General features: G+C 38.0%; 1 protein-coding gene across 1 annotated transcript in view; it reads right to left on the bottom strand.

Annotated features, from left to right (window-relative positions):
* The window catches only part of ERP44 (endoplasmic reticulum protein 44), a 93,137-nt gene that overhangs the window by 15,271 nt on the left and 56,406 nt on the right, over nt 1–21,460 (bottom strand). The window contains exons 5-10 of the mRNA XM_025888596.2: nt 14,676–14,860; nt 13,302–13,417; nt 10,558–10,615; nt 8,890–9,006; nt 4,379–4,490; nt 3,305–3,446 (exon numbers count right to left, since the gene is read on the bottom strand). Of these exons, the coding sequence (XP_025744381.1) occupies nt 3,305–3,446; nt 4,379–4,490; nt 8,890–9,006; nt 10,558–10,615; nt 13,302–13,417; nt 14,676–14,860 (730 nt within the window). The remainder of the gene's footprint in view (nt 1–3,304; nt 3,447–4,378; nt 4,491–8,889; nt 9,007–10,557; nt 10,616–13,301; nt 13,418–14,675; nt 14,861–21,460) is intronic.

Genomic DNA, 21,460 nt, shown 5'->3' with positions numbered 1-21,460 from the left:
ATCAGGAGAAGGAAAGGGGCGAGGAAGGGGGAAGAGAAGGAGGGAAGGAAGGAGGGAAGAAAAGGAAGAAAAAGAAAAGAAAGAAAAGGAAAGAAAGAAAGAAAAAGAAAAAAGAAAAGCCAAAACCTCCCTTCATCCTATGTCTCTCTGGAGCTATGCCCCTATTTTTCTTCCCCTTTAGAGGCTAGCTTCTTGCAACAATTTTCATTGTCAAATCTTCATTTTCTCACCAAACAGCACTCTTTGATTCACCGCAATATAGCCTTTGCGGGGCGGGGGGGGGGGGGGGTGGCGCAAATCTAACAGATCTTTCATCCTTCTGCTTAAGCATTCCTTCCTGCTAAAAGTGCTCCTCCCTCAATTACCATATTACTCTCTTCTGGTTTTTCATTTCTTTGATTCCTCCTCCTCCTGAGTCTTACACATGTTCCTTCTCTGTCCTCCCCTTAAATGTTGGCATTCATCAGGGTTCCATTTTCAGCCCTGGCCTAAGTCATCTCAACTGTTTCAATAACTTCAGCTCTATCCTTATGTGTTCAAGACCCTGCCCTGATCTCCCTGTTGAATCCTGGAGCCATGTAAACTCCCTACTGGAAACTCCTCCTTCGTGGCCCCTGGCACCCCAAATTCAATATGCCAAGAAAGAAAACTCATTTCCTCTACCACAAGGCTGTTCCTCTACTGAGTTCTCCAGCTCAGTGAATGGCTAACCCACTTAGCTGTGCGAGTCAGATTCCTGGCCATCACTCAGAGCTCTCTATTATTTTATTAAGATACCAAGGCCTCCTATTCCACCTACAAAATATCTCAAGATTCCTGCTTCTCTCTAGCTTTAGTTCTACTGCCAGAATTTATTAGGTAATCTGTTCATTCAAGATTCATCAACTTGTTGTCTACCATCAACTCTTGTTTGGATTACTGAACAAGATTCTTGTTTGGATTCTTTTTTGACTCCCTCTCATCTATTTTCCAGTCTACAGCCTGAGTGATTTTTTATTTTAAAAATTTCTTTATTATGTTAGTCGCCATACAGTACATCATTAGTTTTTGATGTAGTGTTCCATGATTCATTACCTCCCGATTCAAACCTTTTATTGACTCTTCAGCGTTTTCAGGATAATGCCCAACTTCCCTAACACATCACAGGGCTTTCATGAGCTAGCTGCTGCTCACTTCTCACTCCTCAGCATTCCCCCTCCCGTCCACGCATATTCAGCCATAGTTTCGTACTTGTTTCTGCCGATATCCCCCTTCTCCAAGCCGTGTCTCCTTCTCCATCCATGATAAAGCGGTACAGAACTTTAGGACCCACCTTAGGCATCCACATCTCCAGAGCCTGGATCAGGTACCTCCCTGTTGAGCTCTGCCAGAGCCCTTCTCACATCGTAAAACACAACTGCCTGTTGCCCTACTTGTTTCCTTTCTCTACTTGGTTGTGAGTTCGTTGAGGGCAAGGACCCAGTCTTAGTAAACTTTAAATCACTGGTTTATATGACTTGGTTTATATTATATAGTGACTGTCATACAGAAGACCTGGATCTCACTGATATGTGGAATGTAAGAAACAAAACAGAGGATCCTAGGGGAAGGGAGGGAAAAATAAAACAAGACGAAATCAGAGAGGGAGACAAACAATAAGAGACTCTTAATCATAGGAAACAAACTGAGGGTTGCTGGAGGGGAGAGGGGTGAGGGAATGGAGTCATTGGGTGATGGGCATTAAGGAGGGCACATGATGTAATGAGCACTGGGTGTTACAGAAGACTGATGAATCACTGACCTCTACCTCTGAAACTCATAATATGCTATATATTAACTGAATTTAAATTTAAAAAATAACAATTAAAAAAATTCACCAACTGACAAATAGAAGAAATATGGTATAGCTACATAATAAAGTATTATTTGGTAATAAAAGGGAATGAAGTGCCCATATTTGCTAAACTATTGATGAACTCTGAAAAAGTTATGCTAAATTAAAGAAGTCAGACACAAAGGATCACAAACTGTATGATTCCACTTATATGAAATATCCATTATAGACGAATCCACAGAAACAGAAAATGGGTTAGTGGTTGCCGTGAGCAGAGGGGAGGCAGAATGGGATGTGACTGCTTAATGGGTATGGGATTTCTGTTTAAGATGATGAAAAAGTTCTGGAACTAGTACTAGTGACGGTTGTATAACACTGTGAACATAATTAATACCACCAAATTTTACTCTTTAAAATGATTAAAATGGTAAATTTTATGTTATACGTATTTTACAATAAGAATTTACAAAAGACCTGCAAAAATATTTAATGAGCTAACAGGCTAAATGGTATTCTTTTGAGTGTAGGTAAAGTAAAAAGAACAAATATTTGTTAGTACTTTATGGTTCATAACACAACTGTCATCTCTCATTAATTTTCCTAACAATCCCATCAGGTAAATTGTACCAACAACCATATTTTAAGTATAAAGAAACAAGAACAGAGAAGTTCAGTGACTTGCCCAAGGCAGAACTCAAATCTAGACCTGCTATGCAGTAAATTGAGAATCTTCTATCAAACAACTACATCTCTATAATAAAATACTGAGTAGTGAGTGAGGTAATTCATTCTGCAATTAGGATTTCAAATTATCTTCTAACTGTGCAATTTAATCTGTAGACATAAAACAGGGTACTTAAATTTAAAAGAAGTCTCATTTGAATTAATACCTGTTGCTTAAAAGTTTCATACATGAAGAAACAGCTCCATTTTTTACCACTGTATTTAACATCTTGGAAAGCTGGTAAAAATGTGTTGTAGAGACACGGGTTACATATTTATTAATCGTATAAAGAGCTAAGAATGGATCACTGAGATGGGGTCAGAAAGCTTCCCCGTTCTTGGCAAGGTTCAGAGCGCTACAGCCTCAGGAGCGCGTAGCCGCAGCCGCATTCGGGGCCGTAACTGCCGCGGGGAGCGGCGACACCACCCGTCGCCTTTTACCTGGCCTGGGACTATAATCTGCTTTCCTTGACATGCTGACAAACACCAAACTCAATTCAGAACTAATTTCTGGAAGGACCAAATTTTCTTTCAGACATTTATTCCCAAGCATCAGGATCACCTAATGCTGGCATTTCTATAAGAATGTATCATAATTCTCACAATTACACCACACTCTAGAGTGAAAACTAAAACCTTATCCATCCAAATAAAGTATTACTGGTTCAAACAGGATTATTTAAAACATTCAAACAACGGTTTTAAGTTCATTTTTCAGACACATATCAGTAATTTAAGAAGAAGAAGAAAAAAATAAAGAATACTTACAATACATCCCTGAAGTCTCCAAACACATACATGTGCCTAAAGCTGTCAATAGCTATGACAGGGCAATCTGCTGGAGTTTTCTGTATGTGCAGAAGAGGATGTCTAAATTTGTCACAGTCAGCATGTAAAAAGTTTATTGTACCTTTACAGGAAATAGAATTTGGAGAGGTAGATTAGAATTTTCTTGACTGTAGTCTCATGATTGTAAGTTCACGAAAAGTGACATTAATTAATTAAAATAATCAACATGCTTTAGAATAATATAGATCACAAAAACTACAACCTAAATATTACAACATTTAAAAGAGGTAGAATTTTAGTGCTTAGGGCAGAGCATAATTTCCTGAGAAATTATATGAACTCAAACTGAATTCAGATGCTCTGGTGATTTTTTTTTTTATTTTCCTTAAATGGGCAATTACCTATCCAGGTCTCGGTTGTGAGCAAGTTCATGAAACTGACAGATGAGCTGTGTTCAAGAAGGATGCCCTTCCAGTCCCTCCTGGTTGACATTTAATATAATTCAACCCCAAAACACTTAGTACATGACTAATAAGAACATGGCTCTATACAATGCCCTCACTTTATTTTGTTTGACTTTCTTCTCTCACTACAGAAGAAAAGTGGGTGAAAACTCAAACTCCTTTCTGATGGTTTGGAGAGCTCCACAGAGAACTACTCAACTTTCTTTTATTTAGAAATAAATGTTAGACTGTGTAAATTCTCTCGGTGATCTCTCTGGGACTATCCATTAGAAAGGGACCAGACAAGTATCAAGGTGCTGGAAGAAAGTACCTAAAACTAAAGTTGTCCACCCATGACCCCACTTTCATGCAATTTGATTTTAGGGAGCTAATATAGTCACGTGTTTCCCCGGTTTTTTTTTTTTTAAAGCCACTACTTATAATATCTCTACTAATGCTTCCCACCCCCATGTTGACATGTAAACTCAGGGGTTGAGTAGAGTTCACATTACTTACTAAATTTTTAAACCAAATATGTTTACATTGATATGAATGTAATGGGGGGAGCAGAGGGACCAAAGAAAGGCTGAAAATAAACACCTTAATCTACCTTTTTCACTTATTAATTGCCGGGCTACTTCATTCTGGAATATTTCTAAACTTTCCGTATCTTCTTTCATGTGGAAGAGTATGAGAAAAGGCAGTCCTTCTTCTGTCAATTCCTGTTATACAGAAGTATTCAGTAAGAATTATCAGGCCTTGCCATTGTGCTAGGTAGGAACAACTTGAACCCAACCCATGTAACATGCATAACAGTTGCAACATGCCAGGAAAAGAAGGCCCAGTGGTGTAAACAAACATTAGCCTCAGTGGAAGACGGAACCCATGCCCTCTCCCTCAAGTACCCAGGCACTCAGAGGACCCACACATCCTGCTCCACTGCTGGAACTGATCTGCCTTAAAATAACTACTGGGCTGATCTATCAGCTCCTTTGAGATGAAACCATGACATTTAAAAAATGAGTTGACCAAAGGAGGAACTATGCTGGTTCTTTATCAAAATGTTGTTGATTTTAGGGTAGGGTAAACATGATTTCTATTTTCAGTCTTCACAAATAACACTGAAAAACTGAGTGAGTGTACCGGCACCAAATAAATCTAACTGACTGGGAAACATGTTTTTTCTAAAGTTTACTGCAAAACCACTCCACTTAACATGAGAACTACCCAAAACTAAAAAGTGTTTGATTCAGACCAAAAGACAAAAACCCCACAAGACAGCCAATTTTTAACCAATACACAATGTATCCGACATTATTAACAAGCACCTGCCACTATGTATGTGTGTATGTCTACACAAGGTACAGACACAGAAGCCCCTCAAAAATTACTGAATGCCTTAAAAAGGTGTATTATTGTTCTTGGGGGATAATCAAGAGAAATGTGACGAGTAGACAGCAGATTTTCATCATTTATTCTCTCTGACAAATGCTAAGTTCTGACTCATAAGAAAAAGCCCAGAAAGGGCTTCATAATAAAATTATTATAATAAAATTATTTCCATCAACTGTCCTCTTGCTTGTCTCTCTGTAATTTAGGAATTGCAGCAGCAGAAAACACAAACATCCTTTATGCTAAAAAAACTGAAACTGGAACCTATCTTCTAGGACATGAGCTTGCTTATGGTTTCCATCTCAGTGTTGAAGCCCATTATGCATACGGAATAAATTATTAAGCTTCTTGTCACATTTACCTTTTTCGATTGAGATATAATTCACAAACCATAAAATTCATTTTATTTTTTTAAAAGATTTTATTTATTTATTTGTCAGAGAGAGAGAGAGGGAGAGAGAGAGCACAAGCAGAGGGAGTGGCAGGCAGAGGGAGAGGGAGAAGCAGACTCCCCACTGAGCAGGGAGCCCGATGTGGGGCTTGATCCCAGGACCTTGGGATCATGACCTGAGCCGAAGGCAGACACTTAACCGAGCCACCCAGGCGTCCCAAAATTCATCACTTTAAAGTGTACAATGTGGTGGGTTTTATTATATTCACAAGGTTTTCAAACATCGACACTACCCAATTCCAGAATGTCTGCATCACTCCAAGAAGAAAGCCCACACTCACTTGTAAGCAGTTGCTCTCCGTCTGTCTTCCCCCACGGCCCTGGCAACACACTGATCTTTTAGCAAGCTGACTTAGAATTTCTTCCTACTCACTTTTTATCTCTTCAGCTCACATTTTTTTCTTTCCCCAACACATTCATTGCTTCTACTCCCACGGTTCTGTCTTTGGACTCCTCTGCTCTCGCCTGGCAACTTAACTATTCCAATAATTTCCATCATCACTAACTGGTTCCTTCTCTATCTCCAAGCCCAGTTCCAGTCCGCAATCCAAGTCTGGATTCCCAACTTCCTGTTCGATATCTCCATTTCAAAGTCCAACCAGTGCCTTCAACACTCATTAATGCACAGGCCCCTCCTCTTATTTCCCTATTTCCATAAGTACTTCTACTGCTTTTTTTGCCCTTTTGTTACAGGACCCAAATGCCTCTTCTAGAAAGTCATCCCTGATTCCTATCCCATTTCTGCCAAAGGGAGAAATGAAGTCTCTCCTCTGAATTCCCAGAACATTTTCATAGTCCCCTCATGTGGCATGGGGTATGTCTTTAATGTTACATTATCTGTATGCAAACTACTGGACTGAAAACCTCTTAAAAACAGAATTTCACTTTACTTCTCTTTTGCTCACAGATTACTATACACAATAATGTGCAATCAACCTATGACTGAATAAATGAAGACAGATGTTGCTGAATAAATACTAATTGGGAAATAAAACTCAGCAGTCACCTTCTAAGAAATTTAAGAGCTAGGGGTGCCTGGGTGTCTCAGTCAGTTAGGTGTCTACCTTCAGCTCGGGTCATGATCCCGGGGCACTGGGATCGAGCCCCACATTGGGCTCCCTGCTCAGCGTGAAGCCTGCTTCTCCCTCTCCCACTCCCCCTGCTTGTGTTCCTTCTCTCGCTGTCAAATAAATAAATAAATAAATAAAATCTTTAAAAAAAAAAAGAAAATTTAAGAGCTAGAAGGTTAAAAGTAAAAACAAATATAACATATTGCTTTATTAAACTAAGCAAAAGAATGGATGCACTAACAACTATTAGGAGAGAACAGATGAGTAGTTTGAATACATCCATGTCAATTAGTTTGCTAGATCAATTTACATACATTAACACAATAGCTGGTAGTTTATGCTGCCTGGGCTTCCATGTTTACCTGTGCCCACACCATCATATTCTTTATGAAATAGGTATTAAAAGATAACCCTCAGGGGAGGGTTATCCAGACAACCAACTTTAGAGGTTAATAAACCTTTCCTCAAAGTTTAAATGATTTGGGGTAGTGGGTTACACAACATGTAATAAAAAATCTAAAGAATTTTAAATGTGAAACTACTATGGGGGTGGCCAGAGGAACCCCTATTTATTGTTTAAGATTTTCCAGGTCTATACGTTTTGACTCTGTTTTAGAAACTATTCCTGTAAGAACTGCCAAAGTAAAAAACAGTATGGATGTTCTTTAAAAAATTAAAAATAGAATCACCATATGATCCAGTAATCCTGCTACTGGGTATTTACCCAAAGAAAACAAAAACACTAACTTGAAAAGACATATGCACCATGTTTACTGCAGTATTACTTACAAGAGCCAAACTGCGGCAGCAACCCCAGTGTCCATCCATAGGTAAATGGATAAAGAAGAGGTGTACATACATACGTACACACAACGGAATATTGCTCAGCCATAAAAAGAATGACATCTTGCCATTTGGAACAACACAGATGGATCTAGAGGGTATAAGTCTAAGTGAAATCAGTCCAAGAAAGACAAATACTATATGATTTCACTCATGTGTGGAATTTAAGAAACAAAACAAATGAGCAAAAGGAAAAAAGAGAGAGAGGGAGCGACAAATTAAGAAACAAACTCTTAACTATAGAGAACACACTGATGGTTAGCAGAAGGAAGGGGATAGGGGATGGGGATTAAGGAGGGCACTTGTGGTGAGTGATGTACAGAATTATTGAATCACTATATTGTACACCTGAAACTAATATAACACTATGTTAATTATACCATAATTTTAAAAAATCAGTTAATTAGAAAATAAAAGAACGTGCATTTTGAAGAAAAAAAAAAAAGAACTACCAAAGCAGGTGAATAATTGTGACAAGTTACTATATCTTTCTAAGCCTCTGAGGACTAAATAAGCTAATGCAATAAACACACGTATTCGGCTAAACATACCCAAAGCCTAGCGAACTGAGAAAAGTAGCACGGATGTTCACTCAACAAACCAGGAAGAGCGCAAGCAAGCAAGCTTTACTGGAACATCCCTGCTCAGGTCTAGGTGTTGTACGAGGCTGCATCTGGGCCACAACTGCAGAGTCTAAAATATTTACCACCTGACCCTTTACAAAACTGTCAACTCCTGACTAGGTGGTGGTTATATGGGTACGTGATAATTTGAACTATATATTTAAAATCTGAACTGCACACTTGCAATTCTTTCACGTGTAATGGACAGCTGTCCTGTGTACCTCACATAGCCCTTTGTGCTTGTTCCTCCAATATTTTAAAAATGACTTTTGTGTTTGTTTTCATGGGAGTTGTAAGAGTATGGATGGACTTTATTTCAGGAGCATGGGATTACTGAGGTCAGTTATAACATCTGATAACTGCTTTCATTATTACGATGAAATAAAATTTCATTTTTTAAGGATAGACAGGAATCAGAAAAACCTTTTTATGGCAAAAGATTATTCACTGTATATAATTAATTGTAACTAAAATCTGCACAGCACTGCTTCTCTAGGGCAGAATCACCTAAGAGGCACGGTCCAACTCATTTTCAAGGCTACTGCTGGAAATGCAACAGAGAGGGGTTCTTGGATAGCAAAAGCTAAGAATCAGTGGCCTCTATTACAGAAATGGCTATGACATAGTTCTGTTCACTGTATGATTGTTACAACTGGTAAATGTGTAGTACAATAGTAAGATGGCTGGAGGAAGCTTGCTCTTTCAGAAATCTTTAAAGATAACACACATCAGAAAGTCATACCTCTCCATTTTCAAATGTTATTTCTCGAACAAGAGGAACGCATTTATCTTGAATCCAATTATAAGTCCCATCGAAATTTGTCATAGATCCCAAGTATACCATATCTGGAGCAGAATGCTGTTACAAAAGCAGGGAGAAAAAAAATTAAACAAATCTAACCTGTGCTAGCAAAAACACATTCTCAAAGCCATCTATGAGCCCAGAAAATCTATAGGGTATACAAAAAACAAACAAACCCCCCCCAAAACAAAAACCATTGAACTTCCGAGAAAGACAGCTGTAAAATTCTGTATTTATCAGAGACCTAATTATCCAACCCACGACGTCTAAGCCTTCTGCTTTTCCTCAGATCTGAGTCAATTAATTGTTTATCAGTATCTTCACCAATGGCAGGCACTGTGAAAAAGAATTATCTGAATTAATTAATTTAACTATCCCTTAGAGTTGAAAATGTTAGAAGAAAATTGAGAAACTTCTAGGGAAAGGGCCTTGAAAAATATAAGATACTATATAAATGTAAGGCATTGTTATCTCTAATATTACTTACCTACAGTATCTCTTCCCACAATTCATTCAAAATCATTATTTATGAAGTGCTTAAAATGACAACAAAAATAATAGCTATCATTAACTGAGTAAACTTACTGTGTCCAAGCACTGTTTGGTGTAAGCACTTTATATGTGTTCACTCACTGAATCCCTGAAACATCCCCATAAGGCAAAGACTCTTATAATCACAGCTATTTTTATTAATGAACAAACTGAAGGACAGAGAAACTAAGAGACTTTCCAGGAGTTACACACCTAGGAAGGTGGCAGATTTGACACGAAAATGGAGTCTCATTCCAGAGCCCATGCACTTGACAACCAACTGTACTGGATTCTGATAATCTAGAGATTGTCACTCTATGTAACCTACTATTGATGAAATGCACTTGCAGAAAATACAGGCAAATACCTATCTGAATTCTGAATAGGAAATGAGCTTTCTCAGCAAAAAGTTCATTCATAGGACTACATAAAAACCAAAAACTTTAGTATATCAAGACACTGCAAACAGCATTAAAATGAAAACTATGAATCGAAAAAATATCAACAGTTTCCCATTCGTGTGTGTGTGAAAAACTGCAACGACAGACTGGCAGGTCAACTGTGATGACAAACACTGGGATTTTTGCCTCTTGGTTGTGGCTACCATCATTTGGGCCTAAGCAGCTACTTCTAAGTTTAGATACACTTAACTGCTTAGCCAAGGGTCAAAAGCAACCTAGTTGCTCCCTGCTGCCTGGCAAGTATCAGGTTAATTTAAACCCCAGAGGACTTGGGAGCTTGGCTGGTCTGATGTAGGTAGAAGTGATGATCACAGACCACAGAAGCATTTTTTGGAATTTGGGTCTCATAATGAATGCAAAACAGAGAGATGAATAAGGCCTGGGGATCAGGAGATCTCTAGTCCCAGCTCGGCCACTAAATCCCTATGTGACTTTAGGCCTATGTGTCCCATCTCTACTTTGAAAGGTTTGAATTAGTACCAGATGACGCCTTAAGGTTCCTTTCTGTACTAAAATTCGATGATTCTGTAAATTAACAAGTATAAGACTATAGATTATACTATACATGTATTTAAACTTTATTTAAAATTATACACACTAAGAAATAGCGACTTACCCCTGGTGGTTTGTAGATTATGTTGTCTCCACTGTATCTTTCTGGTTTTGAAACAGCTCTAATAGGAAGAGAGAAGTAGTAATAATACGTTTTAAGAATAGCAGTGATAAACTTGAATGAAACAAAATTGGCTGGTTGTTTTGCAATGTATATATTATAATGACTTGAAATATATACCTGTCCATCATCTTTCCTACTCATAAGGCTATGTAATACCAACAAAAAGCATGTATTTAAAGGAAAACTTTAATATGAGGCAGATTTTTTTAAAGGAAAATTTTAGTTAGCTGTTTTTGTGACTCAATATTTTGTAAGTTTGGATTGGCAGTTGTAGCACCAAAAGCTATTTTTGACACCAGACTGTTTCCAGTAACTGGGGATCAAGGTCACTGATGTGGTCACGCAGATCAATCACAAAAACACATTATTTGCTTCTAAGTCAGATTCAATCAGAATTCTCTACTTTTTACTTTATTTTTTAAAAGATTTTATTTATTTGACAGAAAGAGCAAGAGAGCACAAGCAGGGGGAACAGTAGAGGGAGAGGGAGAAGCAAACTCCCTACCAAGCAGGGAGCCCGATGTGGGGCTCGATCCCAGGACCCTGAGATCATGACCTGAGCCGAAGGCAAACACTTAACCATCTGAGCCACCCAGGTGCCCCTACTTTTTACTTTTTAAAACCAAAACTTGTAAAAAAAAAAAAAAAAAAAAAGAAAAAAGTAGATGAACTGAAATAATCTCCATCATTAGAATATAATTCTACAATAAGCAATTTTTTTTGTTTTATCTGTTCACCATTGTTTCCTATGCCCCAGTACAGTATCCAGCACATAAAAGGTGTCTGATAAATGTTTGGTGAGTGAACTCTACAACAAATTCTAAGTCAAATGGGTAATTTTTCTTTCTAAATTATATTTGAGTGACTTGAACACTGATTTCTCTCCAATTTATGACTAGAACAGTAAAGGAGGGAGGTATAAGGGATGTTAACCAAGACTGATGCCAGTGGAACGAAAAGGAAGAACATGCTTGCTCCATCCATCCATCCATCCATTCGTTCGTTCGTTCACTAACTATTCACTAGGTGCTTCCTTCGTACCAGGTATGGTCTTGGCACTGGGTACACAGCAGTGAACAAAAGTGACAGCGCCTGTGTTCTCACGAAGCTTACATTTTGGTGGAAGGAGACAAGCAAATAGATACATTTATTTTGGGTGATCAAACACCAATAAAAAAGGTGCTCTGAAGAAAACTAAGTGGTGAAAGAATGACCAAGTTGGATGATGGCAGTGTTATTTTATATAAAGCTATCAGGAAAGCTCTTCCTAAGGAGACGAGATCTAAGAGAAGCACTTCAGACACCGAACACAGTAAGGGCAAGGGCCCCGCTGCAGAAGCACCCGCCGTGTCTGAGGAAGCAAGCAAGTGGCCCGTGCGGCCGGAGAGCAGCCCCACACAAAGCATGGGGGGTGGGGCAGGGAGAAGTTCTTCTGTTATTTACTCCTACAATGATCTCCTAATATCACTGACAGTGTTCACGATAAAACACATACACAATTTACAGAAGCATTACAATAAGGACAAAGGTCACAAAATGGAAAGGACAGACTGTGCCAGAAACCTGGACTCGTCAAGATAGGCACCAAAATGGAGTCTAACAGTTACGGGCCAAAGCAAAGAAGAAATCACACCGCATAAAGTCAAAGGATGATGGTGATAACCCCCAGGGAAAAGAAAGGGAAAGAACTATAGAATGATTCCATTTTGAGAGAGAAAGAAAAAAACAGGAGGGAAAGTCAGAGAAGTCAGAAAAATAAGGAGCAAGCCAGGGATATTCAAGGCAGCCTAAGTGTAGACACAGCACATAAAGGCCAGGGCAGGTGATTGTCCCAGCCTTCTGAGAAACTGAAGAGGATTAAAGACCAAAAAAAGGCCACTGGACTTGGCAATTAAGAAGCGTTTCGTGACTGTGCAGAGAGAAGTCTCATGAGAGTAATGAAGGCAAAAGTCGGCTTCCACAAGGGTAAGGATTTTTCACTGGTTGGCATTTGAGAAATTTAAGGTGGCCAGGCATAAACTAATCTTTGGGAAAAAATTAGAAAAGAAAAGAAAGAGATGAGATTATAGCTCAAGAGACAGAACAGAAAGGTCAGGAAAGAGAGAATCATGTTTCTGGCAAAAGAAATTAGGTCATGAAAAGGGTCAGGGTGAAAACACGGAAAAGCGAGGACAACTGCTGGATGAATGCCAAAGAGAATCCGTGCGGGATGGTTACAAAGACACGAGGAAAGAGGCAAACCTTGGGAAGGAGTACTGTTCCTCTGGGACAGGGAAGACAGAAGAAAAGGTGGTGGAGAGCTGGAGATTCATCAAGACAACGAAGCCCACGCTTCTTCATGAGAAAGCCTAGGAGTTGTTTCAGTTTGGAAACCCCACACATTAGAACTATGTGGGAACACAGAATAGCTGTGTTAGTAAATGAGCTGGATAAAAGCACGAGAGGTAATTGTTAACTTGTCCATTCTTTTCCATTCACCCATATTCTGAAATAGAATATAGTATAGAAAGAATAAACAGACTTTTAGAAAGAGATCAGAGATAGGTGTAAGGAAGCCTGGCTGGTGACTTTAAGGGAACTGAGATCATGTCTGGAGGTCATCTTCAGAAAATAACCACACACAACAAGAATGTCACATGGCAGCCAAGTCGACCCACTAACACACTCTCAATTAAGATACTTACCCAAATGCAGAAAGGAAGGCACAATCATCGTGCAAAATATTTGCTACTCTTTCAAAAACTCTATAGTTTTCTGAATCCTTTTGCTCAAAATATCCAATGATATTTCTTTTGCTGCGCTGTAAAATAATGTAATTATTTTACAAACATATATAGATATGCAATGTGGCATTTCATCCACCCAGCTGTTGTTCAATTATCTACAAATGGAGCAGCACTATAAATGCATATTTGGATTTTAACACCTAGTCCAAAACTATTAAAGATTATATTAGGTTGAAAATAATCTTACCTCCCATCTAATGTAATCATAAACATTTCCTTCTAGCATTTTATTTTAACTGATCAGTGATAATCTATTACTAAATAAGGTGAGGAATTCCTAAATAAGGTAACTATCCTTAAAATAATACATCGATTCATAACATATGACTATTGGTAGAGACTCCTTCATGGGTCTCTACCTACACAGTTAGGTGCAGCCAAATGCAAGACCCTGAGCATTCTTTACCCAGACCGTTCCTGAGGGTTGTGCTTATAGCAAGCAACCCTGAAGTGTGAGGTAATCTCCCTCCAGGACAGAGAGCAGGCTTACTGCCGGCTCCGAAACCGGAGTTCTCCGAGGCCACAGTTCTCCCACCACAGAACCCACAGCGTGTGCAGGCATCCATCTGGACCCTCCATGTCACCTCCACAGGACTTGGTGTGGCGGGGCCGGGGGCGGGGGGTTGAAGAAACAAAGGCAAACATGCTCCCATTGTTTGCTGGGATGTGAGCAATAAAGTCCTTTATCTCTGACCTGGGAGCCTTGTGTCTTCTGATAGCATCCATGAAAGGCTAACTAACTTCTTATCGTGGAAGCAGGGTAAAAGTCAAATCTCAAACCTGACAACGACAACCTAAAGCCCCAACTCGATAGCTTTTTTTTTTTTTTAAACTACTAAGCATACAATGGGAAGGGTTTTATTAACGGAGGACTATTTTAGAGGACACTAGAAGTTATACAAAGAGCTGACACAGGAGTCATCAGAGCAGAGAGCCTGAGGGTGTCCACTAAGGAAAATATGGAAACTCTCTGGGTGTGCGTGCCTGACATTCACTTCTACGGCTTCAGAACTCAGGCTATTCTTTACCCTCAATTGATTTAAATTAGTGCAGCTCTACTGTATGCTACAAATTTTAGCTAAAGACTCAGTAAAACATGAGCATTTCCCTTGAGAATAAATTCAAGAAAAATTCAACTCGCTAAGTCTGTAGATGTCAGATCCACTGCAATGAATTATAAGAAACTGTCCAGAATCTCTGATTGCATAAGACTTTGTTTACATTAATTAAACAGGCAATATTCATTTGATCCAGTAAAAGTTAACAACTTACATCAAGAGTGGTGATTTCTGCTAAGTCATGAAGTTCTTGAACGGGGTCGCTTTTTTGTTGCCTGATGTAATCTGCAAGAGCTTTCACTGAGCGCTGGCCCCTGTATTCTCTCTTCATCATCATCCCATTACGAAATAATTTGAGGGTTGGGTATTTGCTTATCCTGTATCTCTGGGCTATATCAGCTAAAAGAACGAAAAACAAAATTAACTTCACCCTCGTACTTGGGTCTGGGTGAGCCCATTAGGCCAACAGTCAAAAATCTTACAATTATTTAATAGTGAGGACATTTTGGTTCATATAATTCTTTTTCAATGTTAGAGAAAAAAGTTAATCGTGACAAGTTTATACTGATTAAAAGGCCAGGATCTGGACATATATTGCCTGATTTAAATCCCAAATTTGCTATTTACTGGCTGTATGAACTTGTAAGTTATATCAACTCTCTCTGCTTTAGTTTCTTGTCTGTTATGTAAGGATAATAATTTCTATCACACAGGTTTATTTTAAGGACTAAATGAGATAACACAAATGCATGACCCAGTAAGTTTAGTGTTAGTAAATATTATTATAGATAGCCAGAAGATAATTAGAATGTGCAAAATTCCCATTTTGAAAAGTTATTCAACTCACTTTATACTTGCGAGAATCTCTTACAGCATTTAATAAAAGAAAATTAAATTTAAATTAAAACTATACTCAAAGGCTAAAAATATTAGATTCTTCAGCTAGTAGAGGAATAATTCATAATCTCAAATACACAAATTTTGTGTAAGCTAACAGAATAAAACCCAAAGTCAGCAGTATATACTAAAAAAAAAAAAAAAAAAAAAAATTCCCTTATTATGACCTATTGGTATATTCTCAGGCAGTGGAGATTTTAAAAAGAACACACACACACACGCAAATCCTTGAAATTAGTGTGTATAGTCTCAAAAAATCAAAATGTATGCTGATCTCATCTGTAGAAATCACAGTTACTAAGATATAGACTCAATTAGAATGGAAAAGCCTTTAAATATTTCTGCTGTTATTTCCAAGAGGTGGCAAATACGAGAAATCAGTATCTTCTAGGCACTGGAAAAGCTCAAAGGCCATACTACTCACATGGATGAAAATGATAAAAGATACACTGAATTTTTTAAATGAAGGGGACCAGAGAGGGGACTGAAGTGACCGAACACAGGTGACATTTTTGTTTTCTTAACTGAGTTGTAAAATGAGGGCAGAATTCTAAAATGGTGGCACCAGAAGCCATGAAAATCTCTTACCCCGCCTCCCATTTCTAGTAGCTACAGAACAAAACAAAACCAACAGAACAGCAATAAGGCTCTGCTGGCCACCTTAATTTCTTTCTTTTTTCCCCCACAATTTTCTAAGAGATTCTATGGTACAAACAAGTGTACTACAGAATATACATATATGTGTACTGACAGTTTCATGGATGTATACATAGGTCAAAATTATCAATTTGTACACTTTAAATACATAGTTTATTGTATGTCAATTATACCTCAATAAAGCAGTTTTAAAAAATCTAAGTGAACACTGACTATACAAAACAATGACAGTTACATCTTGTGGGATTTGACACCAAGTAAAATATATGATGACACCAAGAGCACATAAGCGGGGGGAGGAGAGGTGATGAGGGGGTTAATGATTCTAAGTATTTTAAGGTCTTTGCACTGCTCAGGAGGAGGGAAAGGTACTTACAATAATACTTGGTAAGTCAAGGTGTATTCATGTTTTCTCTAGGATAAACAATGAGAGAGAGCTAAACTGATGTATGAATATGGGTTCTCAGAAGGAGGTTTAGAGAAAAGGCTACGTAATTAAGAGCAGGTAACAATTTGGTAAACCCCATGGAAAATCTATAAAGGAGGAAATAGTGCTTAACTACTGAAATCCTTTGAACAGAAGACAAATCTAAGCAAAAAAAGGGACCCACTGGTTATATATGAGGCCAAGGAAAGTACTTCATTCACCAAATCACAGAAATCTGTAATAATTTTAAGGTATCTCAATATACACACATATAATATAGACACTAATCTATTGAGAAGCTGGTACTTGTTGAAGCAGAAGACTAGTGGATACATCACTCCAGGCCCTTTTTCAGCCTGATAGCCTATAATGAGAAAACCCATCTTTGAGGTGTTGTAGCAATGGTAGGGGTTCTATCACCTGAGCAAGGAATTAATGAGATTACATTGGTGCTACAAACCGAGGGCTGGGAGTGCTTCTGTCAGCAAGCAGAAGTCTTTTAAGATAAACAGAAGCACTTGCTGTAAGGGCAAAGGCCACGAAGGCTTAGGCTTACCCTGTGTCTAAGAAAACCAGCCCAGAAAAATAATAAAAAGTAAGGAACTTTAACTTCCTAATGAAAAGCCCCTTCAGTCCCCAGCACACTACACAGTGAAACCTGGCATATTATAAAGTGAATGTTTGCAGTGACATAGAAATGAAAACAGTTTTAATAAAAATGCTGTTACAAAAAGGTTAAGTAATTCTACTGGCCAGTGCCACAGTGCTGTGGTCTGGAATATGGAAAATGTCTTTTTAAAAGTGACTATTTCCCACAAATACCATCAACAGAAGACTGCTTAACTATAGGACGGTACACCCATATAGTGAAGTACTAGGCTGTTACGTAAAGGGATGAAAGGATCTCTTTATGCTGTTAAGGAGCCATGTCCAAGATACACTGTTAAGTCAAAAAAGCCAGGTACAGAAAGATATGTATAGGTATGTTATTTTGCTAAGAAATACGGACAAGAAACGTAAACATACACATATACACACGTACAGACACATAAATAATGTGTGTGTGTGTGTGTGTGTGTGTGTGTGGCTATCAGTAAGTATATGTGTATATATGTATGTTTATATAATCTTTGTGCCTATCCCCCTCCTCCCTCCAAAAATACACCGCCAATGGGAGAAAAAGCAAGAAAATGTCAGAGATGGAATTTAGATTTCCCTGACCATACCTTGGTTTTATACTTTTAGCTCTGAAACTATGGAAAAATTTTTAATAGTAAAATACAATTAGTTTTAAGTAAATTTTAATACTGGCATTATTTTGAAATAAACACACATATTATAGATAAAGCACATGAGTAATTATGCTAATGCCATTAAGAGTCAAGATTTTCAGCATAAGAGAAAAAAGGATACAAATAGAAAACTGAGAAAATTAAGTAAAAGCCCTGTAATGTTTAATCTGAATTGGATCTACCAGCAAAAACCCATGATGAGAACTGGCCAATCCTACCAAATATTTAAGGAAGAAATAACTCTGCACAAAGTTTTCCCGAAAATGGAAGAGAAGCGTTCACTTTCCAACTCATTCTATGAGGCCAGAATTACCCTGATTCTAAAACCAGACAAAGACATTACAAGAAAATTACCAATATTCCCGATAAACAAAACCAGAGGGCTTAAGCCAGTGGACTTCAACGCTTACTGTAAACCTACAGGACTCTAAACAGTGTGTTACTGGAATACAGACAAGACAAACAGATCAATGGAATGGAGTCCAGAAACAGAACCTACATATACATATAGAAGTGATCTTTGACAAAGAAGCAAAAGTAAACTCTAACTACATATCCTTATAAAATACACATCTAAACATAAGGATACTCAAAGCGTGAAAGAAAAAGGCTGGGGAAAAATACACTGTGCAAAAACTAATCAAAAGAAATCTTGTATAGCTATATTGATAGTAAGTAAGTATACATTAAGGCAAAAAGCACTGCTAGACAGACCAAGAGGGACTCTTCATAATAAAAAGTTCAATTTTCCAGGCAGATACACCAATTCTGAATTTGTATATGTCAAATAACAGTCTAGAAATAAAGTAAAAACTAGGAGTACTATAAAGACAAATCTATAATCATGGTGGGAAATTACTAACACACTTCTTTCAGTAACTGATATAACAATAATATATTGATGATAATAATAAAGTAAGGAGAATTTGAACAACATATCTAAGAAACGTGGCTAAACTGACACATGCAGAATACTCCAATGCTGCGGAACGCATGTTCTTGGCAGGTGTATATATCATATAAAAAACAAATACGAGACGTCACAAAAGAATTCTCAATAACTTTCAAATGATTCCACTCATAATGAGAATTAAAAACTATATAGACATGGATCAGAGAGAAAACCACAAAAGAAACTGAAAAATGTGAACCGAATGATAATGAAAGTACCTATGAGAACTTGCAGCATGCAGCCAAAGTGATACACAGAATGCATTTAGGACATTAAAACAGGTATGTCAGAGGGGAAAGGCTGAAAACCAAAGAGCTAAGCATTCAGCTTAAAAAATTATAAAAAGAACAAATAAAAAACAAAGGATAAAGGAGTGACTGAGAAAGGTAAAAGCAAAATTTAATGAAGTGGAAAACAAATATGCAATAGAGAAGATCAAAAAGCCAAAATCTGGTTCTTTACAAAGACCGATAAAACTGATAAACCACTAGAAAGACTGATCAAGGAAAAAATGAGAGAGAAAACAATTTAAGGAATGTAGCAGGAATATTTAACTTGGATAATAAGAGAATATTATCAATAACATAATGACAGTAAGTTTGGAGATTTAGATAAACTATTTTTTAAGATTTGAGAGAGAAGTGAAAGAGAGAATGAGAGAGGGAGGGGTAGAGAGAGAGGAAGAGAGAATCTCAAGCAGACTCCCCGCTGAATGCAGAGCCCAACGCGCGGCTCCACGTCACAACCCTGAGATCACCACCTGAGCCGAAACCAAGAGTCGGACACTTAACTAACTGTACCACCGAGGTGCCCGCGCCTAAAGTTTTTAAATTCCCGTTATTTCTTCAAAGAAGACATCCAGCTGGCCAACAGACACATGAAAAGATGCTCAACATCCCTCATCATCAGGGAAATGCAAATCAGTACCACTCACACCTGTCAGAATGGCTAAAATCAACAACATAAGAAACAAGCGTTGGCGGGCGCCTGGGTGGCTCAGTTGGTTAAGCGACTGCCTTCGGCTCAGGTCATGATCCTGGAGTCCCCGGATCGAGTCCCGCATCGGGCTCCCTGCTCGGCAGGGAGTCTGCTTCTCCCTCTGACCCTCCCCCCATCTCATGTGCTTTCTCTCTCATTCTCTCTCTCTCTCAAATAAATAAATAAAATCTTTAAAAAAAAAAAAAAAAGAAAGAAACAAGTGTTGGCAAAGATCTGGAGAAAGGGGAGCCCTCTTGCACTGTTGGTGGGAATGCAAACTGGGGCAGCCACTCTGGAAGACAATATGCAGGTGCCTCTAATTTAAAAATAGAACCACTCTACAATCCCATAATCACACTACTGGGTTTATACCCAAAGAATACAAAAACACAAATTCAAAAGGATATATGCACCCCTATGTTTATTGCAGCATTATTTACAACAGCCAAATTATGGAAGCCGACCAAGTGTCCATCAGTAGACGAATGGATAGAGAAGTGGTGTGTATATATACAATGGAATATTATTCAGCCACTGAAAAAGAATGAAATCTTGCCATTTGCAACAACATGGATGGAGTTAGAGAGTATAATGCTAAGCAAAATGATCAGTCAGAGAAAGAAAATTCCATATGATCTCACTCATACATGAAATTTAAGAAACAAAATAAATAAGGGAAGGGAAAAAAAGAGGGAGACAAACCAAGAAACAGACTCTTAACCATAGAGAACAAACTGATGGTTACCAGAGGAAAGGAGGGTGGGGGAATGGGTGAAACAGGTGATGGGGATTTGGAGTACACTTATCATCATGAGCCCTGAGTAATGTATAGAATTGTTGAATCACTATACTGTACGCCTGAAATAAATATGACACTATATATTAACTATACTGGAATTAAAATTAAAAAATTAATTTAAAAAAGTCCATTAAGGCACAATCTACCAAACTGACACCAGAATAAATAGAAAATATAAACAGTCCTAAAATTATTAAGTAAATTGAATCTATAATCCATCGCTGTCCCACAAAGAAAACTCCATTTCTAGAGCTTCACTGTCAAGTTCTACCAAAAATTTTGGCAGCCAATAATGCTGTTTACACAAACATTCCAGAGAATAGAAAAGAGTGAACGTTTCCCAACTAATTTTATGAGGTCAGCATAATCTTTCTGCCAAATCTGACATGGAAATGATGAGAAAAGAAAAGTATATGTCAGTCTTACTCAAGAACACAGATGCAAACCTTGAAAAGAAAACAAACTAAATTTGGCAGTGTGTACAAAGGATAATACATCACACAAGCTAGATTTAGTCTAGCACTTCAATGTTTGAAAATCAGTTGATGTGATTCATGACCTTTACAGAATAAAAGAGAAAAACTCCACTACAGTAGCCCCCCACTTATTCACAGAGGATATGTTCTAAGACCCCCAGTGGATGCCTGAAACAGTGAATAGTACTGAACCCTCTATATACTATGCTTTTTCCTTTACATACATATCCATGATAAAGTTTAAGAATTAGGCACAGTAAGAGATTAACAACAATAACTAATAATCAAATAGAACAGGGGTGCCTGGGTGTCTCAGATGGTTAAGCGTCTGCCTTCAGCTCAGGTCATGATCCCAGGGTCCTGGGATCGAGCCCCATGTCTGTGCTCCTGGCTCAGCAGGGAGACTGTTTCTCCCTCTGCCCCTCCCCCTGCTCTCTCTCTCTCTCTCTCTCTCTCTGTGTCTCGAATAATAAAAATCTTTAAAAAAAATAATCAAATAGAACAATTATACTGTAATAAAA

This window comes from Callorhinus ursinus, unplaced genomic scaffold, assembly GCF_003265705.2.
Source record: "Callorhinus ursinus isolate GAN/ISIS: 27379988/994484 unplaced genomic scaffold, GSC_fseal_2.0 scaffold24, whole genome shotgun sequence".
NCBI lineage: Eukaryota > Metazoa > Chordata > Mammalia > Carnivora > Otariidae > Callorhinus > Callorhinus ursinus.
This window is presented reverse-complemented; position numbering and strand designations above follow the sequence as displayed.